At 42.4% G+C, this 16,323-nt stretch overlaps 1 protein-coding gene across 2 annotated transcripts in view; it reads left to right on the top strand.

The window, feature by feature from the left end:
• Positions 1-16,323, top strand: part of Enkur (enkurin, TRPC channel interacting protein) — a 25,837-nt gene extending 9,514 nt beyond the window's left edge. For both annotated transcript variants that reach the window (XM_059263674.1, XM_059263675.1), the window contains exons 3-5: positions 2,191-2,414; positions 7,338-7,484; positions 15,916-16,323. In XM_059263674.1, coding sequence (XP_059119657.1) covers positions 2,191-2,414; positions 7,338-7,484; positions 15,916-16,089 — 545 coding nt within the window. In that variant the 3' untranslated portion in view covers positions 16,090-16,323. The remainder of the gene's footprint in view (positions 1-2,190; positions 2,415-7,337; positions 7,485-15,915) is intronic.

Here is a 16,323-nt window from a genome sequence, read left to right as displayed (position 1 = left end):
CAACGTCATCTGCTTCAGCATCTTGTCTCCTGCCTTGTATCTTTAATTCTAAGCATTTATAAGATGGGTTGGCACCCCAGGTACAGTGTCTGATTGGTGGCAAGATTGTCCCTCATCTTGACTCCAGTCTGTTTTTTTTTTTTCTGAGAGATGAAAATTACAATGGTTATTATCAGTTGTTAAACCAATATCAGATGGAATTAGGGACCACTCTAATAACTTCTTTTTATCTAAATTACCTTAAAGACTTTACTCCCAAGCAAACCATTCACATTGTAAGATACTGGATCTATGAGTTCAATATATGAATTCTGGAAAGATATGTCAGCCCCAAGAAGAGGTTAATTCAACCTATAGACTTTTAACAGCAATTATGTTTTTCCCCTGAAAATGGAAGTAATATAATCTCACTTGTAACAGGACACCAGAGCTTAGGAGCCTCCCAGACCTTAGCACAACTGACTCCATGATGGAAGTACCATTCAGGCTGTAAAACTCAGCATGTAGACAGCACCACCTGCCAAAACTGAAACAAAGGCCTAACTGTCAAAGTCCATAGTTCTGGGCAAGTCTCCAAATGTACTAACCTTGCCTTTTGTGCTTAAGAGCTCACCCTGAGAAAGGCTCAGTGCTACACTGGGATCCCCATCAGTGTAGTCACTGGCTGGCTAGTAAAGACTTTCTATTGGCCTAAACCATGTCCCAACAGCCTTCTCTGGTGAATGCCCCTACAACATCACTGAGAAGACAAAGTCAGCTAATGCAGAAGTGACTAAAGCCTGACCACAGTAACCATGGTACAGTTAAGATGGGAGTAAGGCCCCACCCGATAAGAGAGTAACTGTCTTAGTCCTTAGAAACACACTTTAATTATTTGACATTTTAGAATAGAAAAGCCATGGTTATGTGACTAGTTGGAATTGTTAAACTGAAGAGGCTGTGTTAAACAAAGCAGTTCCGTCTGCTATTATGAAGACTGTGTGGAATAGAGAGAAGATGAAGTCTGGTGGTTACTCCTTTAGGATGGTGGAACACACCAGGAAGGAAGGAGTCGGTGATCTTGATCATATTGGTAACTTGTGAAACTGTGTGTTGAGTACACAGCAATTACTCATTATAATTAATTTCTGTGAAAATATCCACAGATCATTGGGCTTCCAAAATCATTTCTTTCTTTCTTTCTTTTTTTTTTTTTTTTTTTTTTTGGTTTTTTGTGACAGGGTTTCTCTGTGTAGCTTTGGAGCCTGTCCTGGAACTTGCTTTGTAGACCAGGCTGACCTCGAACTCACAGAGATCCACCTGCCTCTGCCTCCTGAGTGCTGGGATTAAAGGCTAACATCAAGTTTTATCAGTTTATTCAATGGCTTTGTTATAGTTATCTCTTTAAAAAACATAATTATGGATAATACTGATAGCATGCTGAAAATATGTTTTTGTATTTAAACATTTTTGTATTTGAAACCTATTTAAATGGGAAAACTGAGTATGTGTTGTTGGAGGTTTTTTTTGTTTTTTTGTTTTTTTTTTGGTTTTTCGAGATGTGGTTTCTCTGCGTAGCTTTGTGCCTTTCCTGGAACTCATTTTGTAGACCAGGCTGGCCTCGAACTCACAGAGATCTGCCTGCCTCTGCCTCTAGAGTGCTGTGATTAAAGGCATGCGCCACCACCCAGCTTATTGGAGTCTATAATTTCCATCAGAAATGTAGTAGTGATCTTTCATTAATACCTTCTTACTCTTTTATACTGTTTTTCAACATCAAATTGCACTTAATTTTAAATTTTGATTATTTACAATTGAGGTGTGATTGACAAATGAAAGGCAATATATTTGATGTACACAAATCAATAAATTTGTGGATATATACAATTTTTTATCTTAAGTATTTGCATATAACATTAATGAAACCTCAGCCGGGCGGTGGTGGCGCACGCCTTTAATCCCAGCACTCGGGAGGCAGAGCCAGGCGGATCTCTGTGAGTTCGAGGCCAGCCTTGACTACCAAGTGAGTTCCAGGAAAGGCGCAAAGCTACACAGAGAAATCCTGTCTTGAAAAACCAAAAAAAAAAAAAAAAAAAAAAAAAAAAAATTAATGAAACCTCAATACCAGTGGTAAATATCTGGATGTCCTCAATAGTGTTGAGTAGCAACAGTTATTTTTGAACATTAACAATGAAATGTTATGTTTAACAGAAAAAAAGTTTAATAGGGACACTCCCAAGAAGCCTCCAGTGCCCTTGAGGACCGATCATCCAGTCATGGGAATACAGAGTGGAAAAAACTTCATAAACACAAATGCCGCTGACGTCATCGTGGGCGTGGCCAAAAAGCCCAAGCCAGTTTATGTTGACAAAAGAACTGGAGACAAGCATGATCTTGAAACTTCAGGCCTGCTCCCCAAGTACATCAATAAAAAGGTAGTACTTGATTTGTCAGTGTGAAATCTGAGATCCCCAAGTCCTGCAGGGAGCTCCTAATCTTCTCCATGAGATAGCTACACAGTGTGCTCCCTGGACAGACCACAGATTCTGCTCATTGCCACGGCTCTGGGGTCTGTGCACAGTTCATATCTAAAGCATGAATGCTGTCTTCCTCAGTCTGAGTTATTAATGTACTTAATAACTACAGCAGACATTCTCTAAAAAATGTCTTATCAGTGAGGTAAAAATATCACTAAAGGCAATCACTACTGTAAATCTGGAGGAACCCACCTTTCAGGAGGTCGTGAGACATAGTCATTCAAGTGCATCAGCTTGGGAACAGAGTGAGAGAACTTAACAGATGAGGCTCCAAAACCACCCATCCCATCAATCTCTCTGAATAACCCACGTTACTATTTTAGTGATTTGACTCGAGTTTGGGTAAAGATTGCAAGCTCTGTAAAGGGATTAATTATTTTGGGTCATTAATTTCTGTCTGAAAAGGTGTTCATCAGAAAGGGATATAATTTTATTTGCCAAGTGTTATGTAAACTTAAGTTTAATTGTTAAAAAAGGTTTTTAAATAAAAAAGCTTACAAGGAAAATATACAAATCCTACCCTATTTTATATATTTTATAGAGCATAAAAGTGTGTATGTGAACACATACTAAAATAGGCTGCAAAGTCCTAAATATTAATAACAAATAGTAGTAAGTTGTGGCCAGAAATAGAGGAAAGAGAAAAGGAAGGAAGGAAGGAAGGAAGGAAGGAAGGAAGGAAGGAAGGAAGAGCTTGAGGAATAGAGGGAGAGAGGAAAAGGGAAAGAGGAAGAGAAGGGGGAAAAAGAGAGGAGGGGAAAGAAGGAAAGGGGAGGGAAGAGGAAGGGAGGGAAGGAGAGGGGAGAGGAAGGGAGGGGAGGGGAGAGGAAGGTAGAGGAGGGGAGAGAAGGGGAGGGGGTGGGATTTCAATAGTGAGGAATGAGTCCAAGTAAGTCTAGTGGTCCAGCATACCCATGAGTGCAGAAAGTGAAAACAGACTCCAGGCTGCTTTCAGAGCTCAGCACCCATTCTCTGGGAAACTTCTCTCATCCAGCAGGTTAAGAACACCTCTAGAAGAACTCAGCTGTTTTCTGGGCCATCGGCCACAGGCTGAGAACTTTACTGAGGCTTCTCAGGATACTTCTTCCTTTTGTGGCACATCTAAGGTGCTCATGGTTCTTGAAGCATCATTGGGAAAAGTGGACTCCTGGCTCCTTCAAGCTACTTCTAGCACATTATTGATCTGTTGTTGCATAAATTTCTTCTCCTTTGGTGGTTGTGATGGAAACTGCTGCCCACATCAATGCATTTTCCTTTGGAACAGAAAACAAATTGAAGTATCCATCACAGAAACATAAAGATAGCAGATTCATTTATTACCTGTGAGTGTTTATCAAGCCATAAAGCAGCACACACTTGTTTTCTTTTTGCTGGTCTTCAGACTTATTCAACTTTTCACTATTCAGAGTTAAGTCTTTAAAAAAAAAAAAAAGTCTATGGTTAGATTGGAAAGGCCGTAGGTAGCACCTCAGTTTGATTTCCATTGCTCTGATAGACATCATGACTAAATCCAGGGAGGAGAGGGTTTGCTTACTATTGCAGCTCACAGTCCATCAGGAAGGGAAGTCGAAGCAGAAACTCAGGCAGTGACCTGGAGATGGAGCTGATGCAGAGGCTGTGAGGGGTGCTGCTTACTGGCTTGCTCCCCATGGTTTGCTCAGTCTGCTTTCCTATACAACCCAAGACCTCCCACCCAGAATGGCACTACCCACAGTGGTCCCTCCCACATCAACCATTAATCAAGAAAATGCCCCCACAGACTTGTTTAGAAGCCAATTTAATGGAGGCTTGAATTTTCTCAATTGAGATTCCCTCTTCCCAGATGACCCTAGCTTCTGTCAAGTTACCAGAAAACTAACCAGCTCCAGGTGGTAAAGGCAATCCGATTTGGGGAAAACCTAATTAGACTTTTTTTCTCCCTCTTTCTTTCTTTTTTTCTTTTTTGATTTTGTTTGTTCTAAATGAAGTATATGCCATTTGTGCCTTAAGATTGTGGAGACAAACTAAAATATGAATGAGCACATGAGGTGTGTAGCAATAATAGTGAGCTATTGTTTTGAATTCCAATTTGTCACTTGCTAACTTTGGGATCTGTGACAATCCATTGAATAGACCATAGGGTAGAGTGAGTGTTAAATGACATTAAGGCTACTAAGCATCTGATGATGCCTGGCACCTAATAAAAGAGCCAAAAGAATAGACATTATAATAGAACATTAGTGACAGGATTCATCAGCCCCCCGACATTTAGCTTGTAGGAACACTTAAGATCACTGAAGCTTTTGCTCATTTGTCAGACTTTTTTTTTTCTCTAAAATGTACAACTCTGATCCCTTTCCTAACATAATATGCCAAACATAATCTAACCTTTTAAAAAGTATTTTATGATGAAGCAGGGTGGTATGCATGTGCCAGAGGACTTTGTGAGAATTGTTGTGAATAGTTTCCATGACTACCAGACCCTCACTGCCACTTCCTCAGAGACACCTCCCCTGGCTTCTTTAGCTTCAAATGCTTCTGTTTTCATTACACTTCTCAGCCCTTATTTACTTCTGGACGTACACACATGTTATTTTATACTTATCCCTCTCAGTGTTATAGAGGGCGTTGGTTTCAGAACCCTTGTGGATACCAAAATCCACAAATGCTCAGAGCTCTCACATGAGTGTCTTTAGTGGATGTGTGTAACATACATAACCTGTTATGGGCCTTATTTTATCTCTAGACTTCTTAACATAATCAATATAGGGCAAATACTATGTACACCATTGGTACACCATGCTGTTTAAAGAATAATAACAAGGAAAAAGTCTGTACATATTCATTATGGATATAGTTTAAATTTTTAGATTTTTTATTTTTATGTGGATGTATATTTTGCTTGCATATCTCTCTGTGTACCATGTGTGTGCCTAGTGCCTGTGAAGGCCAGAAGAGGTTGTTGGATCCCCTGAAACTGGAGTTACAGATGGTTGTAAGCTGCGTGTGGGTGCGGGGAACAGAACTAGGTCTTCTAGAAGGACAGCCAGCACCCTTCACTTCGGAGCCATCTCTCCAACCCCAGACACAGGTTTTTAATGTTTTCCTCTCTTGTGGTTAATTGAACACATCTCTCTACACAAAAATAAGGATTCAAAGAGGAAAGAAACCCTACTTTCCTATTCACTATTATTTTTAGCACTCAAAAATTCTCAAGTTCTTTTTTAAAATCTGAACACAGAGAAATTGTGTTTCTCTAGAAAGTGATAATATGTTCACTAATTTGAAGGAACCACAGTCCATAGCCTCACTATCAGTCCCTGTAAGCAGCTTAGGAGTCTGAAAATGCAGCTTGCCTTTCCAAAACAGCATTAAGGGCCTGGGCCTAGTTTCCCTTAAAGTTGTTCTGCATGGTACCATTAAGGGTTTGTTCTTATGGTTTATAAAGGCTTGTTCCCTTTTATTTAACCAGATTACAAAAAAAGAGACCTCTGTGATGTTTGAGAGATTTCAAATAAAAGCTGAATTACATAAAATATAGGGAGGAAAGACCAACTCTGTTTTCTTAAAGACTTATTTTATTTTTTTTAAATTCTGTATGCATGTATGTTCATGTGTATGTGAACACAGGTACCGACAGGGAAGGGAGGTCAGATACCCTGGAGCTGGAGATACAAGTGGTTCTGAGCCACCCGAGTGGGTTCTGGAACTGAACTCAGGTCCTCTGCAAAGGCAGAACATGCTCCTAACCACTGAGACTTCTTCTCACAAACCCCAGAAAAGCCAACTCCTAAAAGTGAATTTTCTGGGTGTGGTGATGTTAGTCTCAGCACTCAGAAATCTGAGGCAGGTGGATCTCTATGAATTGGAGGCCAGTCTGGTTTACACAGAGAGTTCAAGGCCATTCTTGACTACTCTGTCTAAAAAAAAACTCTAGACCAATAGTTTTCAAACTTCCTAATGCTTCGACCCTTTAATACAGTTCCTCATGTTGTGGTGACCCCAATCATAAAATAATTTTCATTGCTACTTCATAACTGTAATTGTGTTACTGTTATGAATCATAGTATAAATATCTACGCTGCAGAATGGGCTAAGGCTACCCCTGCAAAAGGGTCATTCAACCAGAGCGTCGTGATGCACAGGTTGAGAACAACTGGTCTAGAGTTTAAGAATGGACACTGGTGACACTCAGAAGAGAAAAAGCAAGTTGCTACAAGATCTCTCTTCTTTTAGTGTGTGTGTGTGTGTGTGTGTGTGTGTGTGTGTGTGTGTGTGTGTGTACACGTGTGCACATATGTGAAGGGCAGAGGACAACTTCTAGGAATCACTTCTCTGCTTCCACCATGTGGGTCCAGAGGATTGAACTCAGATTATCAGACTTGGTAGCCAGCCCCTTCGACTACTGAGCCAACTTTCTAGTCCAGTATCTCATATTAAAGGACGAGTGGGGGAGGGGAGCGAGGAGGAAATCAAGGAATTTTGTCAATTTGCAGAGTTTTTGTTTGTTGGGTCCTTTTTTCTTCTTCAATATTTAAGACAATAAAATTGCTTGCTCTCTAGTCCTTAGTTGCTACGCTCACACACAGAAGACTGAGCACAGGATGCTGATTAGGTTTTGTTTTTTGTTTTTTGTTTTTTTGTTTTTGTTTTTGTTGTTTTTTTTTTCCGAGACAGGGTTTCTCTGTGTAGCTTTGCGCCTTTCCTGGAACTCACTTGGTAGCCCAGGCTGGCCTCAAACTCACAGAGATCCGCCCGCCTCTGCCTCCCGAGTGCTGGGATTAAAGGCGTGCGCCACCACCGCCCGGCGCTGATTAGTTTTTTTCTGAAAACCCCTCACAGGATTATGGTATCACTCCTGAATACATATGTAAGCGAAACGAGGATGTAAAGAGAGCCCAAGAGGAGTACGATAATTACATCCAGGAGAACCTTAAGAAAGCAGCTATGAAGAGACTTTCCGACGACGAACGGGAGGCAGTTCTGCAGGTGAGCCTTCCGGAATTCGCTCCTCTCGGCCTCTCTAGACAAACCCCCATCAACTAACTCCACCACTGAAGCCAGGGCTTTGAAGTGTCTCTTCGGTTCTAGCAAAAGTGCACAGAGTAAAGCTTACTCTTTGGAAAGGGAAAGAAAAAACCTGTAGTTCAGAGAGTCTTTTGTTTGTTTGTTTGTTTGTTTGTTTTGTTTTTTGAGACAGGGTTTCTCTGTGTAGTTTTGCGCCTTTCCTGGAACTCGCTTTGGAGACCAGGCTGGCCTCGAACTCACAGAGATCCGCCTGGCTCTGCCTCCCAAGTGCTGGGACTAAAGGCGTACGTCACCACCGCCCGGCTCAGAGAGTCTTAAAATATTTTATTTCTAATTTGTGAGTATTAGTTGTAAGGAAGTCTACTTTCTCCTACAACAAACTGGTATTTTTAAAAAGTAAGAAAATAGTTACTTTCATTCACTAAACTTATTTTTCAAAATTCTCATAAATGAGGTATTTTTCACTAGATGGAGCTCTAGAATAATTGAAGCTGTCCCCAAACAATCTACATTTTCTTTCCAATGACTCAACTTTAAATAAAGTATTAAATAAATGGGTGTTAGATTTTACATATGTTTCTTCTGTTTTGAATAAAAGGGCCAGAAGACCTATTTTCATTGTAGTTTAATGGAAGAGGTCTGTCTGGAGTGTGAGACATCACGAGATGAGCAGGGCATGGCACTGTCATTTGCACAGAGCACTCATTAAGCACCTGCGTGGACTCCTCCGCCATCATGCTATCCCTTAAAAAAGTGAAATCATGATTCTTTTTAACATTTATTTGAAAGCTTTCTGCAAGACAATATCCAGTGACCCCATAAAACAAGAGGATTGTTTGGGGAGATGGTTCAGTAGTAAAGAGTTTACCTGACAAATGTGGGTACATAAAAAGTGGAGTTTGATCATGCATGTTTGTAATCCCGGGGCTCCTGTGCCAACACAGAAGGGGTTGATTGATAGGAGAGAAGCTCATGGGCCAGTTAGCCTGGTGTATGCAAGAGAACCTCTCTCAGACAAGGTAGAAGGTAAGAACCAACACCTGAGATGATTGTCCTCTCACCTCCACACAGACATCATACATAGCACACACATGCCCATACTCATGTACACAATGTGCACACACACCATAAAAAACAAAACTCTTTCTTTTATTAATTTCTGTTGAAAATGGGTTATATGCCATCACAGAGTCCTAATGTTTAATCGATGGCATCATGATCACCAATAAAAAATTATTAAATATCCATTTTGTACACAGTATTAGCCTGAGCCATGAAGATACCGCAAAAGGTATAAGATATAATTTTGCTATAGAGTTCTATAATCTTATTGATGAGGCATGATCTGTATAATGTACCTGGATAGACAGGTATGTGTATTTGTGGGTGTGTGGATCTCAAGTTTAACAGTGTCCCAAGGTAGTAGTCAGCACAAAAAAATACAGATCTTAAGTGGAGCCCTGAAGTGCAGAGTGAGAAGCACCCATCCACCAGGGACCAAAGGGCAGGGGCTTCTCTGTTGAGGAGGTCATGACGGATTGCTGAAGTGGGGGGAGGGCACTGGCAGGCAGGGACGGGGAAGGCTCTTGGCCCATTATTTTTCCATTATTACTTGGCTTCAGGAAGCACATGCCTCTGCAAAAGCTAGGTCATTATACCTGCGTATTGTATGAAGCTGGAAAATGGGGACAGGAAGGACTTCCTTAGAGAGTGCAAAGGCTCTTCCCTCCTGTGCCTTTTCGCTGTAGTGGAGAGACACTTCAATTTCCTCCTCTGGTCACCCCAGAACCTCTCTTGGTGTGGCAATGGCAAAATAGTGACTCCCTCATGGAATGCCTCACTCACTAGCCAGCGCATAGTTACCCAGTTACAAAGCCAATTGCTGTCCTCCTGACAAGCCCCGGACCTTGCTTCCCACCCAGTTTGAAGATGCAGGGTTCTGTGGCACTGCGGCCATATGCCTTCAGCTCATTCTTCATAAAAGCAGCAGTCTCATGACACCTGGAAGGGACCATCTGCTCTAAGGATTCCAAACACCTCATTTTACAGATGAGCAGAGTAAATGCAAATATAATTCATAGATTCATCCGTGCACTCATCTGTTCCTTAATTTGTAGACATCTCTGTGTTTATGGCAAGAGCATAACACACAAAATAAGCACAGTCCTTACTCCAGTGAACTTGAACTCTAGCTATACTTGCCTTTGGCCACATATTTTCAAGTCCATGAGTCAGGACTACAGTCACATCTAACAAACCACGGGCTGGTGTTTTCCCCACCACAGACAAGATGGGCGAAAGAGGAAGTTGTTTGAGTCTGGGCTCCAGGAAACGGAAGGCACACTCAGCTTGGGTTGTGAAGGGAGTTCTAGAAGGAACTGTAGACAAAAGGGAGGTCCAGTGAAGGGAACCAGCAAGGCCCTAAGACCTCCAAGACTAGGGACAGGGAAGTCCAGCACCATCTACAGACATGAAGGCCTGTGAAGGATGGGGACAAAGGGCTGTCTGTGTTCTCAGAACTTCATGAGCTGGAGAGACCTCACAGTATCGATAACGCAGCCCAAGTATATCCGCAGTACAGCAGGCAAGGGGCAGAGGCCCAATCTCTCCTCCTCCCAGCAGAGCTCCTTGAAATTCAGAGGACAGAAGGACAGAAAGCGGGAGAGCCCACGGGATCCGCTGCACTGTAGCCGTGTCACTGGCAGGGCAGGAAAGGGGAGAGAGTTTGGGAGCCAGTGGGCCCGGAGACAGGAATCAGAAGGCTTTTCTTATGGATTGTGGCTTGCTCTTTGAATTTTTACCTCATGAGCTATATTATTTTAGTACAAAAACAGGAGAAAGAAAAATGAAAAGAGGAGAAATTCCTATTGCTATAATGGATAAAAGACTATTTTATAAGATAAAATAAACAAAAATAAAAGGTTTAAAAACAGCACAGAGGCTGCATCAACATGATACAGAATTATGTTGAGTTTCCATCCCTAGCTGCTGACTTTGATCCAAACACTGTTGTACATCCTAGAAGCTAAAAGCAAACTATCCTTCAGAAAGAAAGCCACAGCGGGGAAAAATGTGCTTCTGGGACCACAAGTAATAAGAAAATATTCCCCAACTCATTTGAAAACCCTTTGATATTTGAAAGTGTATAAATGTATACATTTTCTCTCTGTGGTAGGCACCCCTGTGGTGCACTGTGGAAACATGTTCAGGGTTCATAATGAAGGACTCAGGGAAGCAGAGTCCCTCTGAGAACTTCTCTTAGGATACATCTCATGTGCTATTAAAAGCTGCATTGACCAATGTCCCTCTTGAGAGAGTTAAACCTGGGAGGGAGACTATGGCTTCTACCTTTCGCCACCCCAGATCTTTGGTTTAATCTGATTCAACAAGGGCCCAACTCACCTGTCCCATTTCCCCAACCAATGTATCTTCTGGAGTGTATCCTATCTTTTCATTGCCTTACCTAAATACAGAATTAAATCACTGAAACTCCATCGTCCCCCAAAGGTTTCTACTTAGTGTGATGTCCTTGTTATATAAGGTACTTCCAACCCTCTTTGTTCCACTTACTTTGCTTAGTGTGAATTACTTACACAAATTAGTGGGTATCACTGTGACATTTTTTTCATGCAGGCACTTAATGTGCTTAGATCGTATTGACCCCTCCATTGCCTTCTCAGGTCTCCTCTCCCCCCTACTGATCTTTCCCTTTCTAGTTCCTCACCTTTTTGTTACTGCTGTAGTTTGAATGTAATTGGCCCCCATACTCTCATAGGGCGTGTCACTACTAGGAGGTGTGGCCTTTTTGAAGTAGGTGTGGGCTTATTGGAGGAAGTGTGTGTCACTGTGGGGGCAGGCTTTGAGGTCTCCTACACTCAAGATACTGCCCAGTGTCTCAGTCTACTTCCTGTTGCCTGCATATCAACACATAGCATAGCAGCTCCTTCTCAGGTACCATGTCTGCCTGCACATCATCATGCTCTCCACCATGAGGATAATGGACTGAACCTCTGAAACCATAAACCACCACCTCCACTAATAAAATGTTTTCCTTTATAATATTGCTGTGGTCATGGTATCTCTTCACAGCAATAGAAACCCTAATTAAGACAGTTACCAATTCTGTTTTGTTTTGTTTTTTTCGAGACAAGGTTTCTCTGTGTAGCTTTAGAGCATGTTCTGGAACTCACTCTGTAGACCAGGCTGGCCTCAAACTCACTGAAATGCCCCTGCCTCTGCCTCCCAAGTGCTGGGATTAAAGACGAGCACCACCATCGCCCAGCCAGTTTTCCATTTTTAAAGTTAGTGTACATAGTGATGGGATTCAGTATGCATTTCATACATATGTGACTTTAGTCTCTGTTCTAGTTTGTTCCCCTCCCATTGGCCTCTCCCACGTCCCCTGGCCTGCTCTGGCCTGTCCCTTTCTTCACATAGTCCTCCCTCTGCTTTCACATCACATGGTTCCATTATCCTCTCTTCTAGTGCCTTGCTTAAGACCTCCTTCCCCCCTCTCAAGACATGTTGTGCACCTGCACCCATTTTCCTTATCCATTGGTCTGTTGACAGACATCTGGGATTGTTCCCTTTCCCAGCTATTGTGAATACCGCATAAGTAAACACGGAAATGCAAGGATCTCTGGAGTATGTTGGCTATGACTCCTGTTGGTACCTAACCAGGAGTGATGTAGCTGGGTCATGTGATGTTTCTATTTTTGGAGAAACTCCTATAGCGTGGGAGTGGCCGTACCTAGTTCAGAGTCTGCAGCAGTTTGTAAGGATTCCTCGCCCCACAGGCTCACCAGGATTTGTTGTCATTTATGTTTTTGATGACAGCCATTCCAACAGGGGTGAGATGAGATCTCAAAGAGGTTTTAATTTGAATTTCCTTCATGGCTAAGGATATTGAACATTTTTCAGGTATTTATTGACCATCTTTTGTGTTTCTTCTTTTGAGAACTATTGGTTCAGTTTCTTAGTCAATGCACTGATTGATTTGTGGTTGTTACTGTTTCCCATTCTGAAGACAATCTCTTCACTCTGATGATTGTTTCCTTTGCCATGAAGAAGCTTCTTATACATTTTAATTTTATCTTACAAGTATGAGCGTTTTGCCTGCTTGTATGCGTGTGCACCTCGTACATGTCTGGTGCCTGCCATGTCCAGGCGAGGTGTTGCATCCCCTGGAACTGGAGTTACAGATGGTTATGAGATGCCATGTGGGAGTTGGAAATCAAACCAGGGTCTTCTAGAAGAGCAGGCAGTGCTTCTAGCCTCTGAGCCCTCTCTCTGGACCCTGAAGAAACCCTTGAATTTCATGTAATACCATTTGTCAATTTGGGGGTCATTTCCTGTGCTACTGCAATGCTTTACAGAAAGTCCTTGCCTATGCCAATGATTTCAAGTATTTCATCTGTATCTGTCTCCAGCCATTTCAAAGCTTCAAGTCTTACACTAAGATCTTTTGGTCCGTTTTGAATTGGTTGTAGCATGGTGTGAGCAGTTTCATTCTTCTACACATGGGAATTCTGTTTTCTCAGTACTGTGATTTGAAGAGACTGTCTCTTTTTCAATGTATGTTTTTGATACCTTACTCAAGAATGACGTGGTTCTGTCTCTGGGTTTATTTCTGGGTCCTCTATTCTAATCCGTCAGTGTGCATATCTAGTGTTGTGCCCGTACCATGCTATTTTTGTTACTATGACTCCGTAATATAATCTGAGATCAGATATTGAGATTCCTCTAGCATCACTCTTTCTGATAAGGATTGTTTTGGCTATTCAAGGCCCTTGAAAATTGGAAACTGACTCATATGTTCAGAGGTGGAGGCAGGGTCAGTTCAACTAGTGGACTCCAATCCTTCCCCAGCTTTATACTGTTGCTGAGTCTATACTGGAAAACCACAGATCTTCACCAGGTCTGTCTTCACTTTGGCAGCTTTCCTTTTCTTATCAGGAATCTCTGCTGGCCACAGGTAGCTTTTCAACCTATGGGCTGGGCCGTTCTCTCACCCTTCAGATACCTCCTGGATTGCATCTGTGGAGTGGCTAATGTTCTAGCTAAAGAGGGCTCTCAAATGTGGGCTACCTACTAAATGCCTTGGGAGTATGAGAAGCAACCACAGCACTGAACTCTGTCAAGCAGAAAATGTATTTATATTAGCAAGAACTCTTGAGTCCTCACCCTCGTGTTGGAGGGATGCAGCTGTCGGGTATATAGACCACATGTGGAACGTCGGGTTTCTGGGGCTGTACAGCAGTGAAGGTCGGTAATCATGGTTCAGAGGCTGTTCACACTAAAAGCCATCTGACTGCAGGGCTATTCTGTGTTGATGAGATCTGTTCCTGGTCCCCAGGGTCAGATTATCCTTCCCCATGTACTTCCTTGCCCAGCTTCCTGTCGCCTACAGCCTGGACTTGTCAGCATCCAGACTGCTACTCTCCACTTCCGCCTCCAGAGCCTTCCCACACCCTGGGGCTATGGCAGGCCAAACTGAAGCACCCAGGCCTATTCTCACGCCTCAAGGAAGCTTGATTTTTAATAGGTTATTGCTCAAGATGCTGCCGGTTGGCTGCCCTGAGTCACCCAGAGTGACACTGTGGGATTTCTCACTGTCTCACCAAAATCCACAGCTGGAATTGCAGCTTGTGAATGCTGATTTGGGTTTGTCCTGATGGTGGGACTGCCTGTCTCCTGCATGGTCACCTTTCAGAAATGGCATCTGCTTCCTCTCACCCTGCATGGCCCAACTTGGTTTTCTCCTTATTCTTGTGGCAACTGTTATTTCTTCTGTTCTTTGGGGGCGTCCTTTTACTTGCTTTGTGGATTTACAAAGCCCTTTCTTTCAGTCTTTAAAGTGGAGTCTACTTTTTCTTTGTGTCAATGAGTGTGCATGCGTCTGTGCATGCATGTGTGCATATGTGTGTGTGTGTGTGTATGCATGTGTGCTCATGCACATATATGTGTGGAGATCAGAGGTCAATGTGAGGTAACTTCTTTCACTGTCTACCGTATTTTTTTGAGAAAAGGTCTCTCACTGAACCCGGAGTTTACCTATTCAGCTAGGCTGGATGATCTGCAAGCTCCTGGTATCTTCTTGTCATGTGTATAAATAAAATGATCTATGATCTCACAATGAATAGAAAGCGCTAGTTTATAAAACTTCCCTGAATGAATTCAATTAGTGTTTTAAGCCCATGTCGTCGGTGGAGCCACCCCCCCCCCCCCCGTGCACTGTGATGAGAAATGTAACTAGGCAAAGATGGAAATGGCATTTATAGCTCCTAAGAGATCCTTCATTTTGAATTTGTTGATTTTAGAGCCCATAAAACATGAACTATGTTATTGAATTAGCATGTGTTCTACGTTTAATGACCTTCCAACCATGTCTAGAATACATTAACAGGAAGTGTGGAACCCCTGACTATATGGAAGATGACTTATTCTTTGTAATATATTGAAAAGACATATAAAAGGTCATTGTAAAATTGAAATTTTTTTTCTCTTACAATAACATTTTGTCAAATAAAATATGATATGCCAGTCAGATATCCAGGCTTCTGGTGTGACTTCTGTGTTGAAGAATAAGGAATAAAACAGAAAATTCTGGGCAGGGAAGGTGAAATTCGAGGGTGGGGATGGCATGGCCGATAAAGTGCTTTCCTTGTGAGCTTGAGTCTCAGCACCTGGATAAGAATGCCAGGTGTGACGACATGTGCTGTGAACCAGCAGCAGTAGAAAGAAACAGTTAGACCCCCAGGGACTTGCTTCAGACTAGCCTAAGTCACATGCTGAGCTCTAGGCCAGTGAGAGACCCTCCCTGGGAAAAGGTATGGGGTGGGGGGATGGAGGTGGGGGGTTGGGGGGTTGGTCCTGAAGATGACACATGGGACAGTTCCCAGCTTCCCTGACTTGTACGCACATGGCCATGCACGCGCAAACACACATGCACACACAAATATATACACATGCATTAGAACGCAAAACTTCTCTAATTTATGAAAAACATTTCCAAAACCAACTTTTACTTAGGGCTATCAATTTTCAGATTGTTGATTTTTACCAAAACATTTGCTGTAAGCTTGGTTCAACCCTGCTCATAACTCTGCATTTACCCGTGAGATGCTAAAAACAAGCTACAGCCACACTGACCTCAATGCAAGTAAATCCTCCCAGCAGGGATGGAGCGGACAGCAGAGGGCAGGGCTTGGCCTCTGCGCACTGGTTTCTGTTCCTGCGGCCAAGTCCTGGACCGACCGACTGACGTGTTACCATTTCTAAAGCTGCTTTCAGCAGCTTTTTTCACCTACTCCCTCTTTGTCCCTGGTACAGTTTCATCATTATTTCCTTTCGCAGTGTCCATGTTATTTCAAGATTTCTTTACCATTTGCAGGGGCTGAAGAAGAACTGGGAAGAGGTGCACAAAGAGTTCCAGTCCCTCTCGGTCTTCATCGACTCCATACCAAAGAAAATTCGCAAGCAGAAGCTGGAAGAAGAAATGAAGCAGCTGGAACACGACATCAGTGTCATCGAGAAGCACAAGATTATCTACATCGCCAACAAGTGAATGGATCATGGCAGTTCAGAAACAGAAGAAGAAGGAAAAAAAATCCACGGAGGACATAAAAATAAACCCACGCTTTTAGAAGAGGACTGTAAAGAGAATAAAACGTTTTCACCAAAAATGTAGGCAATGTTGAAAGAATAACTGAAGTATTCACTGTACCAGAGAAAATTTTCTCCTCCAGTGTCACGGTTCTCCTTATAAACAAACCATTAAAGTTTGAAGCTCCATCCTTGA

The sequence above is a fragment of the Peromyscus eremicus genome, chromosome 5 (assembly GCF_949786415.1).
Source record: "Peromyscus eremicus chromosome 5, PerEre_H2_v1, whole genome shotgun sequence".
Taxonomy (NCBI): domain Eukaryota; kingdom Metazoa; phylum Chordata; class Mammalia; order Rodentia; family Cricetidae; genus Peromyscus; species Peromyscus eremicus.
This window is presented reverse-complemented; position numbering and strand designations above follow the sequence as displayed.